The sequence below is a fragment of the Trichoplusia ni genome, chromosome 3 (genome assembly GCF_003590095.1).
Source record: "Trichoplusia ni isolate ovarian cell line Hi5 chromosome 3, tn1, whole genome shotgun sequence".
NCBI classification, from domain to species: Eukaryota; Metazoa; Arthropoda; class Insecta; order Lepidoptera; family Noctuidae; genus Trichoplusia; species Trichoplusia ni.
The window spans coordinates 12,754,009-12,770,817 of record NC_039480.1 but is presented as its reverse complement, the minus strand read 5'-3'; the positions used below and the strand labels follow the sequence as shown (position 1 = coordinate 12,770,817).

At 33.9% G+C, this 16,809-nt stretch overlaps 1 protein-coding gene across 1 annotated transcript; it reads right to left on the bottom strand.

Annotated features, from left to right (window-relative positions):
• Nucleotides 1–15,307, bottom strand: LOC113491972 (sodium-dependent nutrient amino acid transporter 1-like). Its single transcript, XM_026869208.1, has 14 exons — nt 15,204–15,307; nt 6,251–6,385; nt 5,262–5,526; nt 4,830–5,046; nt 4,484–4,527; nt 4,216–4,363; nt 3,991–4,069; nt 3,474–3,577; nt 3,124–3,310; nt 2,686–2,862; nt 2,299–2,398; nt 1,929–2,105; nt 1,530–1,624; nt 1–1,114 (listed from the first exon to the last, which is right to left on the bottom strand). The coding sequence occupies exons 1-14, from the start codon at nt 15,204–15,206 to the stop codon at nt 941–943; spliced, it is 1,905 nt and encodes a 634-aa protein (XP_026725009.1). The 5' UTR covers nt 15,207–15,307; the 3' UTR covers nt 1–940.
• Between the last annotated feature and the right edge of the window lie 1,502 nt (nt 15,308–16,809).

Here is a 16,809-nt window from a genome sequence, read left to right as displayed (position 1 = left end):
GTTCAGAGTATAAAATGGTTTATTAAACCTTAACATGTCGTGAATATAATTCACTTGTATATTAAACTTAAACGTAACTTAAAAACTACATAATTACACCTGTTTAAGGAATGTCAGTTTTTGATACAGTAAGAGTGATATGAGTATGATTTTGTTTAATGCTGGCAGTCCTTCAGGAAGATACATAGAATTATACAAATAGAACGACCTATTTTCGTACAAATGTGTTTTAAATTGATTAAGAAAGGTTAAATTAATAGGGTATTATATAAATTAAGGGTCCTTAATAAAGAGCAGACGCCTCGGCAGGTAGCGAGAATAAACCATTTTGAATTTGCCTCACAGTTATGATGATCAAAGTTTCATCATCATTTTACATAATAAAGAGCCAGCCAACTATAATTTACATCTTTTGATCCTCAATAAACTGATTTAAGAAACAATTGCAATATTGCATCTAATATAATAATCACTCATTTGCAAAAAATAAGTTACTATGAAGTGATTTAAGAAGTAAAATGTCCAAAGGCGACGTAAGCCAACAAGGTAATTATGAAACGTATTCACAGCCACATAAAGTACATTATTACTAATTATTTAATAAATTAACGTGAAGACGTGAAATTTGAAGACAGAGTTGAGTTTTTCCTAGGAGAAGGGTTATTTTAAATTTAAGTTATAAATAAATATACTGTACAATGGTATCTAAGAGTATGAATTAAAGTAGTTTTAAGCTATCTACTCGAAAGTCCATAAATAAACACTTTACATAAATTACAAATAAATACTTTTCCTTAATATCATTTTTTACATCACCTTATATTTGGTATCTCAAAGCTGTAAATTGGTGATCGAAGTAATCTTTGTTCTAATTTATTTACTATATTGCGTATAAAGCTTGCTGGAATTATTACTAAGTCTAATAACTAGATGTATTTGTTTATAATTTTCTTCTGTAACCGCCGTACAGTGACATCCAGATGTGTTTGGGCCATGAGGTCTTGAGTGGCGCCCTCTCTTCCTTGGCTTGGCGTTTGAACTCTTCCCATCCTCTGCGTTCCTTGGCATCGCGGGGTCCCCACGTTGACTTGGACCGGAAAGACAACTTGACACTCTGTGGAAACAAAATAAATAAATCAACTTCCAGTCAAATGAAATAGCGTTATGTTTGGTTTAATATTTCAGTGGAAATTGTAAATGAGTAATAAAGTATTTTAATATATTTCATGATTAACTAACAACTTGTAAATAATGAAATATGTTATGATAACAAAGAGCGATAGTTCGTAAATTACAATATTAGATATTATAATTGTTATCTGTAGGTATTCTGATATGAACATATTTGCTTACAAGCTTTTTTTGATATCACGTTTCGAAGGCCGAAAGACACGTGTTTTTAAACGTTGTTGATAACAAAGCAGTAAACCATCATAGAGAAAGAGAGACAGATAGACATGACAGTATACAGGCGAGATCTGCGCAGCAAAAAGGAAAAGTAAAGAGAAAACGTTTACATATTATCTTACCTCCATGAAGTTTCCATTCCATCTCTTGTACATGGTGATGCTTATAGCAACTGGCACGAAGATCATACCAATGACAAGCATTAGGTACCCGGACACTGAAAAACAAAACAGTTTCGTAAGAACCAACTGATGTCTTATTAAGTATGATTTGTAGTTACAAATAAATCAAATGGATCTTTTGTTTTTTTGGCGATGTTACTGAAATATCTCAATGTATATGCTAGCTGAAACATGAGCATCAGCCAACATCCTTTGGCAGTGAGTTTAATATGAAAATATAACATCATAAACTGATAACTCGTAAACCTTTCTATTGAACAATTTTGTAAAAGGAACAAGGAAAATTGTATTGCTAAGCACCTGGTCAGTAACACATAAGTTTAAAAAGCAGATACATACCGTATCCGGCAGTTGGGTAAACGTAATCGCCGAATTTGAGCTGTTCGGAAGACACGAGAGCGTACATGAAGACGACAATCATCATTAGAGGAGTAATGAGACCCCAGCAGAACCTCCAGTATGGGCCGGTCTTCATGCCCAACATGTATTCGATGTCCACGCACACGTTCTCCAGACCTAAACGAAAATGAATTCTTTTGAATAACACCGTAAGTATAATATTCTTTAACATGATGATAAAGGGAAATAATCGTTGATTAAACCTCTGCCCAACTATGTAGGTGACTAAAGAATTTTATATAAATGCCCAAGTAAATTTTATTAATGGTGACGATCGTCTTGTAGCAGGGTAATGAAACGGGTCACTCACCGTAGATCCAGAAGACAGTTATGACTTCAACGATGGCGCAGAACAGAATGAGGAAAGTGCCACCAAAGTAGTCGACCAACTCCAACACGTATTGACCACCCTGAAATGAATTAACATCGTTCATAATATAGGTAGGTTGGATTTCAATACTATTATTTGCCCATAATAAGTAATAATTCAAAGTCAAGTTCATTTTAACAGGATTTTTTTTTAATTGACTTTCAAAATAGTGTCAAGAATTGCCACTGCCACTTATAAAATTCCCTGAAGCAAAGGTTGCTAAAATGTGACAATTAGAGATAGTCTCAGGCAGTAAATCCGCCTTTGTACATTTTCCACTTTTAAGTGATGTATATAAATCCTTTCCACAGTGGCGATTAAACTTACCGGAGTAACATAGATCAGACCAACTGCGAAGCCGACAGTGCACGAGAAGGCTGACATGAAGACAACGCGGATTCGAGGGAACTTGTCAATCAGGACGGTGTTGACGGTAGAGAGCAGAGCGACGGCCGAGCCGATACCCAGGACAGTCATCATCAAGAAGAACAAAACTGCGAATAGCTGGAAACAAAAAACTCAGGTAAAAAGTGGGATTTAAGGGTCTCAGGTGTACCTCGGCTTAATGAAAGAAAATATATATTTATTTTTTCTTAACTTCATTTTCGGGTAAGGTCTTAGATAAGGGTCTCAAACTGCTTTTTCAGTTTTGTGGGACATTGTAATTAGTTCATAAGTTTACACTGCATTTTAATAAAGAAATAATTTAAAGAAAAACACCAATCTAAATTCTTTGTTTTTGTATAGCCTTAAACGATTGCTCACCTGGGGTAAAAACGTTTTCGAGATAGCATCAGGGTAGGAAACGAAAGCGAGACCAGTTCCAGCTTTTCCAATGACATCGCTGACATCCTTGTTCAGTTCAAACGCCAAGTTACCAAGGATTCCGAAGATCGTGATACCTGACAGTAAACTCGTGAAAGTGTCCAAAGTGGTCACGATCATTGAGTCTCTGCAAAAAAAAACAAAATAGTATTAGAACGACTACACGGTAAAGATGATATAGTAAGAGGCATAAATAGAAATCGCAACGCATCAAATTTGAGTTTAGAGTAATTTAAGTAAGAAATTTATCAATTACACAATAAGTACGGTCTTATCTCTTTTACACATACCTGTAGACGTTTTGCCTGAAGCCGTTGTATGAGGAGAACATAATGATAGCGCCGGTGCTCACAGACAGGGAGAAGAACACTTGAGTTACAGCAGCATACCACACCTGGAAAGGGAAGTGAAATACGGTTCTTACTACAACACTCACAGGAATCTTAAAGTTGATTGACAAGGAGCGAGGAATTTGGTGAAAGCTGAGATAATTATTCTTTGATATGTAAGCTATGATAACCAGCTTTGCGGAAATATGTATCAACTAGCACAATATTTCTCGCATAGTCTGAATGGACCTTCAGCATTAAGTGGTGGGTTTTTGACATAATATTATCAGAGCTTTTTCATTTTTTCTCTCTAGTACCGAACGACACTAATTACCGTACTCAGTTAAAAAATTAAGGATAAGAAATAGAGTCAGTTGATGTTTCAATCAAGTTACAAAATATACATAAATAAATTTTGTTTTTTTTTGTTTGCACGGGAAGAAAAGTGTGACTTTTTAAAGTTATTTTAATTACTTACGTCGAGTTCAATAAGTTTGTCCCACTGTGGAGTCAGGAAAAACAGGATACCGTCGCCAGAACCATCCAGGGTAAGGGTACTGAAATAGTTAAGAATATTTATAATTATAGAGAGGTTACTTGGTCTAATAAACTAAGCTCAGGACTATGGAAGACAAAGTAAATAAATAGAAATTTATTAAGAGGTTAAGAGTTATTAAGAGATTATCTTTGTAAAGACACTTACACAATAAGCAGAATGATCATCACGACGTAGGGGAAGAGGGCTAAGAAGTAAGCCGCTTTGCCGGAACTCTTGACTCCCTGCGCTACGATCAAGAAGATGACCAGCCAGGACGCGAATAGGCACAACACCAAGTACCAGATGGGCAAACCTAGAAGAAAAATTTGTACTTACATTGTTCAATTCGGTATTAGAAATATAATACAGTGAAAAAATACAGTTTTTACAGGTGATTTATAATGTGTATTTATGAAAAAACTAGTGTACTTACCAAGTCCACCTTCAAGGCCATCTTTCTGCTGGAGTACAGTTTTGCTGTGAACAAAATATTTTCATAGCTTGTGAATCCAATGCAAACAAGTTGGGTATATTGTTCTTAATGTAATTAGAAGAGATTTCTTAAAACAAAAACGACTGTCAAAGAACAGCGCGTGACAGCTAGGACTAATTACTGATCTAGAAATCGGCTTTGCTTAATATAAAAGTCCATAACTATTTTCTTCCTAATCCGGGATTTGAATTCTAAATGTCCTGCACAAGCTTTGACCTCACGGCCACTCATTGAAAGAAGTAGTCAAAATTTTAATTTAAAGGAAACTTAAATGTTAAATAATTACAGGAAATATAACTCGGCGCTGCTGCTGGCGTTTTCACTAATAGGGCCCGCATCTATGCTTGGGTCGGATGGCAAGCAGTCCACCCACTCCGGTTGGCACACACTCCAAGGCAGGGTAGACTGGAAGCTCATCGCCAGGTAGTACAAACACAAGGCCACGATCGACACGTAGTAAGACAGGATGTAGCTGCAACCCAAGGCAGTAGCGTAACCAGTTCCTGAAAAAGTAATAAGGACAATTTAGGAAAAAACAAAGCTGTAGGTAAAGGTAACCTGTAATTAACTGTTTTTTATTCATTGAGATATAACTTTTCGTCTAAGCTTTGTAAGAAATCTTTTTAATGTAGAGCAATAAAAGCCTTAAACTCTTATCACTGAATAAGTAGGTGAATGACGGGCAAAATTTAAACCGTAAATATGAAATCTAGCTTACCTTTCATAGCAGGAGATAGCGACCATACTCTAATAGAATTCTTAGAACTGAACTGTCCCAAGGCACACTCAAGGTAGTACATAGGTTTGCCTATGAGGATCAGCACGATGATGTATGGGATCAGGAAAGCTCCACCGCCGTTGAGGTAGGCGATGAAGGGGAACCGCCACACGTTGCCGAGACCCACCGAGGTAGCGATGCAGGACATGAGGAACTCGATCTGGTTGCCCCATACCGCGCGCTCCGGCTCGTCGGCTTCCAAGTCCTGGAATTAGAAGTACGGTATGTTTTTTATGCCATTTCATTGCGTGCTGGTTTGGGATAATTTACTTCCCGGAAATTAGCGAGACTTAAATTTGCAAGCATCATGAGCTGTGTAATGCTTCTAGAAATGGTCATTTTGCGACTCTACGTTATAGTGTCTGTCAAAGTAATCACATGCTATGTTGTATCGGAAACTTTGATGCTAGCTAATACATATAATTATCAATGTTTGTTATAGTTTATGAGCTAGCTGTTTGAAAATAAAAGCCTTGAATACCATAAAAAGTGTATTTGCTACGTGTTTATTCATATAAACATTTCCCTGTGCTTAAACAATGTAACACAAAGAAAAATCTGACTAACTTTGTTGTGTACACAAGGTGTTTCACCTTATTATTGCTCATCCTGAGGAATGTAAAACAGATAATGGTATCTAATCTGCCAACTGAATTAGAGGGTTGGTTACTGGCGGTTATAACAATAACAAAGTAATAAGTTATATGGATACCAGTAACGTTTTAGTGTTATTGGGAAATTAGACGAACGCCATAAAGTTTATTATTTATACTGATAGGTGTTTCGAAACTAAAGGCACTTGCGGTCACATGTGTTTTCAGAGCTATTGCTTTTATTTTCTGTTAATCTTTACTGACGTAACGCTTAATCTGTTCGTGGCAATTGTGGGTAATCCTTGAAAGATTAATGTTTATTAGATAGTGACTTACGCCTTTCTCATTGTTGTCGTCATCTACTGGAACCTTTTCAGGGCTGGACACGATTAAGGTCGGCGGTGATTTGAATCCCGCTTTCGATTGGGGATCCTCCGGAGATATGTCGAAACCATCATTGCCTTGGCCACTCTGTAAACAATATCGATTTATATTATAGATAACACAAAAATGTACGCAATAAAATATATCTGATGGATTAATTGTTATCAGAATTACTAGTGAGATTCTATGAAATTATTGCAGCGATTACGATCGCAAGATTTTATCAACTCTGATTAGTAATGGAGAGGACACTGTTCTTTAGTAATTTGCGATATTTTTTTTGTAATAGGCATTTCACAATGAAGCTTTAGGTATCTGTTTAATTTGTGCTTTTAGTAAATTGTATTGGTAAACTCTTTCTAAATTAGCGCCCAAGACACAGGCTTGCCGCGTTTAGAGCTAATCATCAGTGCATCAGTCTAACTTATTGCCTGTGCATATCAGAATTATCAGAAAATTACATATTAAAACAGTTGCTGGAATTTAGACCTGCAACTATATGCATAATAATTCAATCTTTGAAACCCTAGTTCACATAAATACATAGACCTTTATTTAGTCCTAGCTACCGCATTAGGTTAAGTAACCTGTAATGGTAGATTAGTGTAATAATTAAATAAATAAATAAATAAATAAATAAATAAATAATGATAACATAAATATACTTTTATAACTTTCATGGTATCAAAAATAAATATATGCAGATTCTACGAGCTCTGTAGACCGACTACAAAAAATTAACTAAAGACTAATAAAGTTTCCATAGTAAAAGCGCTTGAGGACACATATATTAATTTTGCAATTTAATAACGCATCACAAGCACTCAATATTCAGCATGTACATGCAAAAGATTGCTTCAGTTTTCAAAGATAATGAAATGTTAAGCGATCGCTTGGTCATTCTCACGTGTATAGAGGTTTTATATATCAGTGATTTACATTAGCAACAGTCCAGTCGTAAAGCAGTCTTATTATTAATCCCGATTTGCATTTGTTTTTTGTATAAACGCACGGATCAGATCCCTACAAAACTGACCTACCGTATTCTCGTCAATAACGAACATTGATTTGTAGAATTATTTAATTGATATTAACCTAATTCAACTGTAAACAGATGCTATCACTGATTGAAATTCAGATACAACTTCTTTAACCCAGTTTCAAGCTGTGTAATGTTAGATAAGTATTGTAATTAACACGACCTTATTGATTTGAATTCAATGCAGTGTTTCAAGAACAACAATTAGTAGCACGAATAATTTCCATGTTTTTATATCAGGTACCTAATGACTATGATAACGATAACCTTGTGCTTTGGAACTAGAAAGGAAATATCATTTTGTTTGTTATACCGCTGATTGGATGAACTTTTGTTTATAAACTTAATTATTCGTTTGAAAATGTCTAGCACTGAAACTACTAGTCGGATTTGAAACAAACTTTTTGCTTTTAATAGATATTAATTTTCAAGGGTGAAGTGAAGAGGTTATCGTGCTACGTCCCTTAAAAATTGCAAGGTGAAGGATTAATTTAAGATAAAAAGTTGATTGGTGTTTCATTACCTATCGTATATTAATTTACTTTATTTAATTTACAGTTCGTAGGTATACAATAGTCACGTCTTCGAACGGTTCAATGAAACTCTTATCTTATGATTTGAATACCTAATACATGGCTGAGTATTTCATATCCGTATCTATAATAACGATAAGTAAGCTTAATCTAATCCATTTACGTTATTTAAAAGATTAAATTTACAGGAAAGTAATTATCCGTGAACAATTGAATAGATTACTTTCTTAAATTTGCATGCATAGGTCAATAAAATAGTTGTTAATTTTCATAACTTCCAGTTATGATGTATGAGTAATGAATTTATTAAGGTACTAGACCACTCAAACTAGCTGACCCAGCAAACGTTGTTTTGCCGTGTAAAAAAATGGGTATCGATTATAGAGCGGTGGAAATTTCGCGTTGTACCTATGTATTTTTGTATGCTGTATTATATAAAAAAGTAAAAAAGAGAACTTTGCGTGGACCACCACGCACAGTTTTGATATTAAGGGGATGAATATAGATGTCCGATTCTCAGACCTACCCAATATGCACACAAACTTTCACTTCATGAGAATCGGTCTAGCAGTTTCGAAGGTGTTCAATTACGTACATCATGAAACGAGAATTTTATACATTAGATATAGGTACCTTAGTACAATTTCTACTTGCGTGGATTTATAGAATCGGTAAACAATGCTCCGTTAAATGTATCTCTGTTGAACAAGACCTTTTTCCTCTTGAAAATGATTACAAGTAGGTACCTATTGACTGTGCCGTTGAAATATATATAACATCGAGGGCCAGACATCAATAATAGCAAGGTTAGGTGTCAAAGTTTGGTGAAGCATATGCATATTTATGATTTTGAAGAGTTCAAAATATACCAAGGTTCAAACTTTTAAAATTAGATAGGCCTATATCGCTTGATCTCATTTCCATTTCTTATTTTTTGATTGACACAATGTGGATCGCAGCCTTAATGGGATTATAGATATTATATTTGGGATGTTAGGATTAGGATTTGAAGTTAAGGTATTTAAATCATCTAGGTATAATGCCTTACTAGATTTTTGTTGTCATTTGAACCTGAATTATTAATTACACGAAAAATAATGACATCGTTTTCACATGAAACGTAGAGACATAAACACTTTATACTTTTCGTAACATCTTGCCTATTTTTTATCAGCATTCCATGTGTTACATATTCAAATTGATTATACCAAATACCAGAATGATAGTTTAAAATAAAAGAATTGAGTGTGTTTATCGGTAATTACGTAGGTTGATAAATATATATCAGCTTTACAATATTTACGTTGGTCATACAAAGGAAAATATAGCGTTTTCGCTAATGAGGACTATCGGTTCTCATGATAATTCTGGAGATAATCATCTGGTATTTACTCAATTATTTCATAGTATCAAATTCCAGTATTTAACAGATTAAGGATTACATGTAGGTACGACATTTTCTAATCATAGATAAAAGTTTAAATTAACCATAATTATAATAATACCTAGGTATATAACCCTATTGGTACTATTTCATACTAATCAGTATTGATTTAATGAAAATACAAACATATCTGCAACCACTCTGGCGCAAGTCGCAATGACGAAGAAAAAAAAATTACACCTAAAATCATCAAAATTCATCTTTATCTTGACTTTTACTATTTACCCTTAAATGCATCATCTGTGATAATTTCAACAGCCTAGCTATCACAGTTCATTATTATACAATCAACCAACATAGAAATGATATTTTATTTCTATAGGTCACGTGACTTTGCCCTCTCATGTCATACATTCGAGCGTTGTCTATTGAAATTAACGATTATAGAAATGGCACTCTTCTGGAGGGGATGGTGACGGTCGGATAAATATGGTTCCGTTTTCAGCCATTGCTTGAACCAATTTTTCTATATATTGGTTCTTCAAGAAAGTTTATTATTATGCCAGGCATCAGACTTCAAAGCATAAGTAGGGACTATTACAAAATGTTGCAAACACAAATACTAATTAGTGATAAATGTTAAGTACCTATTCGAACGCGGCAACCGTCTCTATATGAATACAAAGAGCGTTTATCCTCAAGGTAACTGTTAGTGCCATTTATAGCCGACGAGTTATTTCAGCTGATTGCCATATTCTATTCTACCTTCAACGATTAGGAGTGATCACTTTAATCATGTTGTTGGGTTCGTCCGCGAGTAATTTGTTCTAATTTCAAATTAGGTTAATTGTTCTGCACTCATAATCTAAAATGGTCTACTTTTTCTTTTTTTTTAAATTTTGGAATTATTGTCTCAGTACAGGTAATGTTCAAAGTTACTATATAATGGAATCTTTTTCTTTGAAGTAAAGATGTCATAAATAATACATTTATTTTTAAATTTTCAAAGAGCTATGGATAATCTACGGCCGAATATGAATTACTGTCAACCGGAAGAATTGCACAAATAAAAAAGAAAACAATTGTGTCTTTTTCAATTATGATATGATTAATACATAATAATATGTACCGTCATTTTTTTATCCGCAAAAGACGTGTAATCTAAGTTTATCTTTAAACCCCAAAAAGGAATATTTTTCCTTATAAAGTAAGTACCTAATTGTTCACCTCACTAATACCTATCTACCAAAGCATGTTTATGTAAACAAACGGATCTGAATATAATCATAATAAACATATATTTGGATTTAAGGTGCTTTTTATTCATACTTGTGAAGCATTAGAGACAAACAATCGTGGGTTTTGGAATTATATGAGTAGTTATAATTTAGTAGTTATATGTATTATACATTATACTAACAAGAGTTATATAAAAACCTAGAATGTAGAGTTTGACTTATTGACAGATTCCGACTGTTTCTCAATTCGAATCAAGTAAATAATAAACTATTTATTGAGCCGGCATAAATTATAACACATCTTTATTTGAAAATAGACTTAATTCGATATCAATCTTTACATAAACACAGCCTATTTCTAATCTTCCTACCAAGGTACTTTCCCTTGTTACCAATAAGATTTATCCAGTATTTTTTCCACCCAGTTTGAGTCACTTCCCTCGTAAAGTATTGTAAACATGTTGACTAACGAACAACAATAAAAATTGTATTTAAAACCGATAAGATATAAAAATATAGAAGGAAACACGTGAACGCTTTGGCAAAAAATAAAGAGCTACAAAAGGAAAAACGTGTACAACTTAGTATCATATTTAGAACTAGCTTCTCGCCCGCGGCTTCGCCCGCGCCGATGTCGGTTATATCGCGTTTCCAAGAGAACTCTTCAAAAGTCCGGGATAAAAACTATCCTATGTTCTTTCTAAAGGTCAACTCTATGACTGCACCAAATTTCATTAAAATCAGTTAAGTGGTTTAGACGTGAAAGCGTAACAGACGGACAGAGTTACTTTCGTATAATATTAGTAGGGATAATACTTTTGTAGTTTTGCAAGTGAGATTACGGATAGCCGGAGTGATTGAGGTCATAACACCTAACCGCCGCGTACAAGCGTTTGTGTGATCTACGAATGCTTGTTCTGAGTCTGGGTATCTTTGTGCATGTGAATTTTATGATTGTTGAACCTACCGCGACACAAGGATTACCTAAATTCCTAAATGAGGGAGTAGTTTAAAAAAAAGAAGATAGTGTTTGGAAAAGAGTTGCATCACGTTTCTACAACTGCCGGACACATCTTAAACAGTATAAAAGTTAATTCGAATAGATTTACTGATCAGTATAAATCAGTCAATGTACTTAATCCAGTAAATTCCGTTTAATAGATAGTCTAAGACCAGGAAGCTTATTTTTTGATAAGGAAATGCCGACCGGAAAAGTAAGTTTCATTCATAAGCAATTATATCTTAAAGTAACTTACACTGCTTAAATTAAAAGAATACCTAATTATTAGTTCAGGGCTAACATTTTAAGCATTATTTAATAGTTTGAAGTTGATAGTTTATCGAAGGCCATCGCTAACTGGGATACTTTTACATTTAGGTGTAGTTAATATAATTATTATGTGTCGAAATTCCAAGGTACAATAAATTACAATGAACATTTCTTTGTATAGAGAAGCGAATTAGTTACACACTTCCTAGGTACCAGCCGCTAGCAAATTAGGTTGCGCACAAAAACAATGAATATTTATTGCGTTGTATATCAGTTGAAAATAATGTTTATATTAAATTGTACATTTGAATTGAGATAATACTATTTCAAGACGTTTGGAAATGTAGGGGTAATGTTCTGAATTATGATCAATTTTCCATATTGCTTCCATAACTGCACTTAATTAGTAGTATTCAATGATTCAATACAACGCCATCTAGTGTCAAACTAAGCAAGCATTGTATGAGCACTAGACGACAGATAAACACACTTATATATATGTCCAAATACATATATAAATAGATAAATTACACCCAGATATACCTAGAACAAATGATCGTGCTCATCATAGATACATTTGTGCTGGGTGGGAATCGAACTCACGACCTCCGGTATAGCAGTCGGGACAACAAACCACTAGACCAGCAGGCCAGTCAATGTAATTTTAATGTCGCCCCTAAATTTTGCACCTTTTTTTTATTTAAAACTACTTATATTAAACAAAAACCGTATTACAGGAAGTACTTGACATTTGCATCAAGGTTATGTTCTGCCTAAAGGCCATCACATATCTAACTACTAGTAAATAATCAATTCGTCTTAATTAGTACAATGTGCTCATTAGACGCGTGTGGCTAATGTTTCAAGTATGGTCTTTAAATGCCGACATGGTTGATTAGTTTTTAACATATTACTAACTTGCTTATGAAACGTACCTAATAGTAAATTATTATCAATTATAGTAAAACAAATTAAGTTAATTCGACATATAGCGAATAAAATTAAAAATAAATGTATAAAATATTTTTTTCCGATGGAAATCATCAAATAACTCCTCCCACTTTGGTTTGAGCTAAAGGAAGTTTTAGACTAAAACCCACCCATGTTCCTTCCTTTGACATTTGTGTTCCCGATCCTTGAGCCTGCACATCAGTCTGTCCAGATCATTAAGAATCTTCAAGCACAAGGCCACGTGAGCTTCCAACATCTGACCAACAACCGTCACATGACGCGTCAGACGCAAGTCATAAAGTCATCGGATCGGAGACTTGAGTAGCCTTGTGTACATAGAGTTTACGCATTCCTTTGTCTAACTTAAGAATCCTCATAGAAAAGATCAATAAGAACAAAACGCCTCATAATTTCCGCAAATATAAGCGTTTAGCCCTGATAATGATAACTGATTCATTACCAAGGGCGCGCCGACCCTCATAGTATACATTGCGCATAAATTATATGCCTATTGACTTGTACGCAATGACTTATGCAAAACTGTTGCTTGAAAGAGGAACTATTATCTCCAGAACGGTAATTACTAATTAGTATCTTTGAAATATTATATGATAGACCGGTATTGGTTTATTTACAAGACTATTTTCACAAAAAATCTTTTTGGGCAATTGTGGTCAACGTTTCCATCCTTTAGCGACTAGATTTAAAAAAATAATAATTCTTATCTTCATGTGATGTTAATGAAATCGGACAAAATAAAAGATCGCAAAAGCAAATTAAGTCACTTTTTATAGATAAGTATTCGATTTATAAAAAATATGTCTCTGCTATCGAACGTTCTATTGCACAAACTTTAAGTAGGTTATGTTTGTTTGCGTGCATGTTTGTAAACATTATTTCTAAGTTTTGACACACATTGATCAAACTAAAATTACTCGTCCTATCATGATGGATCACTGTTACTTGGAATAGTTAGATGTTGTACATGACATGGAGGAGCAAACAGGTGGAAAATTGTAATTATTGATAATATAATCTTGCAAACTTTAGGCAACAACAAACAAGTAGTACTATTAAAGATATTTTGATGAGATTGTATTTAATCTGATCAACGGAAATTCCCTATCATTTTTAAGTGTAATCAGAGATATACAAAAGGGACAGTAGGTGCATGGTATTAGTAATGTAAAAGGTAAAGTAAGCTAAAAGTATTTTTTTATCATGGACGAAAGATTGAAGAAGGTCAAGGAAAATTCAAATTTAGAAGAGAAGAGAACGAGGTTGTTTTTAAACAGAACGTACAAACTATTTTACTTTTTGTTTTGTATTTAGTCCTCTTTAAATATTAATCTCACTGACCGCTTAAGTCCTAAACTTCTATTAAAAGATAATTGTTTCGAAACTTTTTTTTCGGATTCAGGGCGATTCACTAAATCACTCGACCACTTGTTTGATCACAAAGGCCTGTTTACGTAGTCTGTTATCCGATGTAATAGGGGGCTAGATTATCGTCATTATCAAATACGACTGCGGATTAGGCAAATCAATTATGAATATTATCATATTTCACGTGTTTTAATAAAATCCGGTTTGAATATATTAGCAATTTACAGCTATACCTATTGGTTATTGTAAAATATTCACGGAAACGTTCGTTTTCTTGCCTTTATTCATTTATTTTGGAAGCTAAACTAAGACTTAATTTCCTTGATTAAAGCTACATTTGTCATGGCAAGTTGTGCCAACGTTTACCTTAATTGTTATCAAAATAAATTATTATATGACCGTTGTATCATAAATACCTATCTGACACTATCGCGGGTTTTAAATTATGTTTATGTTCCTTATGATAGCATAAAAATATTCAATTAAAATTGTGTAATGCTCACAAAAAACTGGGAACTAATCTTTCGAACATTTTCAAATTTTTAACTGTTGGGTTCTGAACGACTAATTGTGACTCGATATTAAGTCGATTTTTCCCGGCTATTTGTATAGACCAGTGTCGGATTTAGTCTCCAGTTTTATTTGTTTTGCAGTCCGAAAAGCTATCCTAAATAATCCTAATATGAAAAAATGCGACAAAAAGTTGATAAAAAGCTCGATTTTACCTTATGTATCTAATTTAATTATTTTTGAGTTACAAATACAAACACACTTTCACTTTCTTACTCTTTTTTATTTATTTCTATTAATTTATTTTAATGTATTGCTATTGAGTAATTTATCTTATTAATTGGAAATTGAGAATTTAATTCTTGGCAAAAGTTGGTAGTTTTATTAATTTGGGAATCTACGTGAAAAAACCTAGCACTATCCAACACTTTATTGTATATTTTTTTTATTATGCTCTCTTAGGATTATATAAGACACACAAAATCAAAAAAAGAAATATACCTTCAAAGAATAGTGTCCTGTTCCACCATTTGAAACTCGCAAAAAATCCAAGGGCTTTAAAAAAAAACGAATTTATAATGAATTTTTCCTCACCATTTTCACGTCCACAGATTCACTTTCCAGTACTGTTTTGTTTACGTATCAGCTGCACACTCAGTGCTAGGCGCACGTCTACCTCACGTTTGTGAAAAGTCGTGTCGCCCCGTAGCTGGTTTTATACAAAGGCACGTATCAAACGTCAAACGGCGGCACGTCCTCGATGACAGATTTCTTTTGTAATCTTAGATTAAATGTTAAGCGTCATTACGCTTTTCCGAACACTGACTATATATACAAAATTTAAAGATCAGACCACTCAATCGGACGCAACCTTGTGTACTGATCGGCGTTCTACCTTCCACCTGCTTCGGTCTCAGCTACCTTGAAATAACTCGACGGTACATGCGAATAGTGCACTAACAGTAATAGTCTACTTTCAATTTCTATAATTTATGAATATTTAATGCACTCATATGCTAATTCACGGCCAAGACATTAGTTGTTGTGATTTTAAATGACATAACTAGATTAAAATATTTTGATTTATGTATTGACTGGATTTTGAGGTCGTATAAGGTAGGGCACATATACATATTTGATCTACATATTTTTGTAACAGTATAAGACTGATCTTTAGAGATGTAGGATTGTCTTCTCTTTGGACTAGGAATCAAGAACGGTAGACTTATAGCACATACCTTATAGGATTGAGATAATATAGGGAGTGGATTCTAGGTAACTAATTGTTACTGTCCGATTCTTTAAAAGGGTTATGTTTTTAAGAAATCCTATTCTGTCAGTTAAGTTTTGTTTATGCATTCATTCAACCAAATTAGAACCGATTAAATTAACATTTAATTGGCTACTTGTAGAATATATATGAAACTACAACTTTAATATAAAGGCTAGTTTTGAATACGTTACTTTTGATATAATAAAATCTGCAAGCTTGCTCTCTTAATCTAACACAAGGCCGTAGCACTGCCTTCGCGACGAAATGATTTAACCCAAACATAATTACAATAATTGTCTATATACGTCGCATTGCTGGGTGCAGGCCTAATCATTAAAGGGATGATTTCATTGATTACCATTCCAGCTCACATCGTGTCCATACCGGTACCTTAACCTCATCAAACTATTTTGAATCAAAGAGCAAGTGTTTGAATACAAAGCATTTGAATATCATTCCGTAAGAATTATCAGCAGACAAGCTTACACACTAGATCAATTTTGCAATCACGTAAAAAAATCAAAATAAACCACTTCAACATGATGCTCTGCCAATGACCTAGAATAAAAATCATGCTTTTTAAAACAAGTTCTGAATAACATCCGTATATCTGTAACTACATTCGAATCATATTTTTTCTCAGTTCTTCGACCTTGCAATTTGTAGGAATAATAAGGATGGACACTAAATACACAACTTGCTTTATTGGGGTTTATCAAGCAGACCGCGATGATGCAAAAGATTACCATTGTAGCAATGGCGGCATCACCAAGATTAGCCGATATTAAAAATCAGTTGGTCGAACTTTGATATGAATGGCACACGACTATAACACATGATACTTTATCGCCATTTATTCCTGAATCCTGTACAAATACGACAAGTAAAGTCTTCCCTAAGCCATAACATTGACCCCTTTCCAGCGAG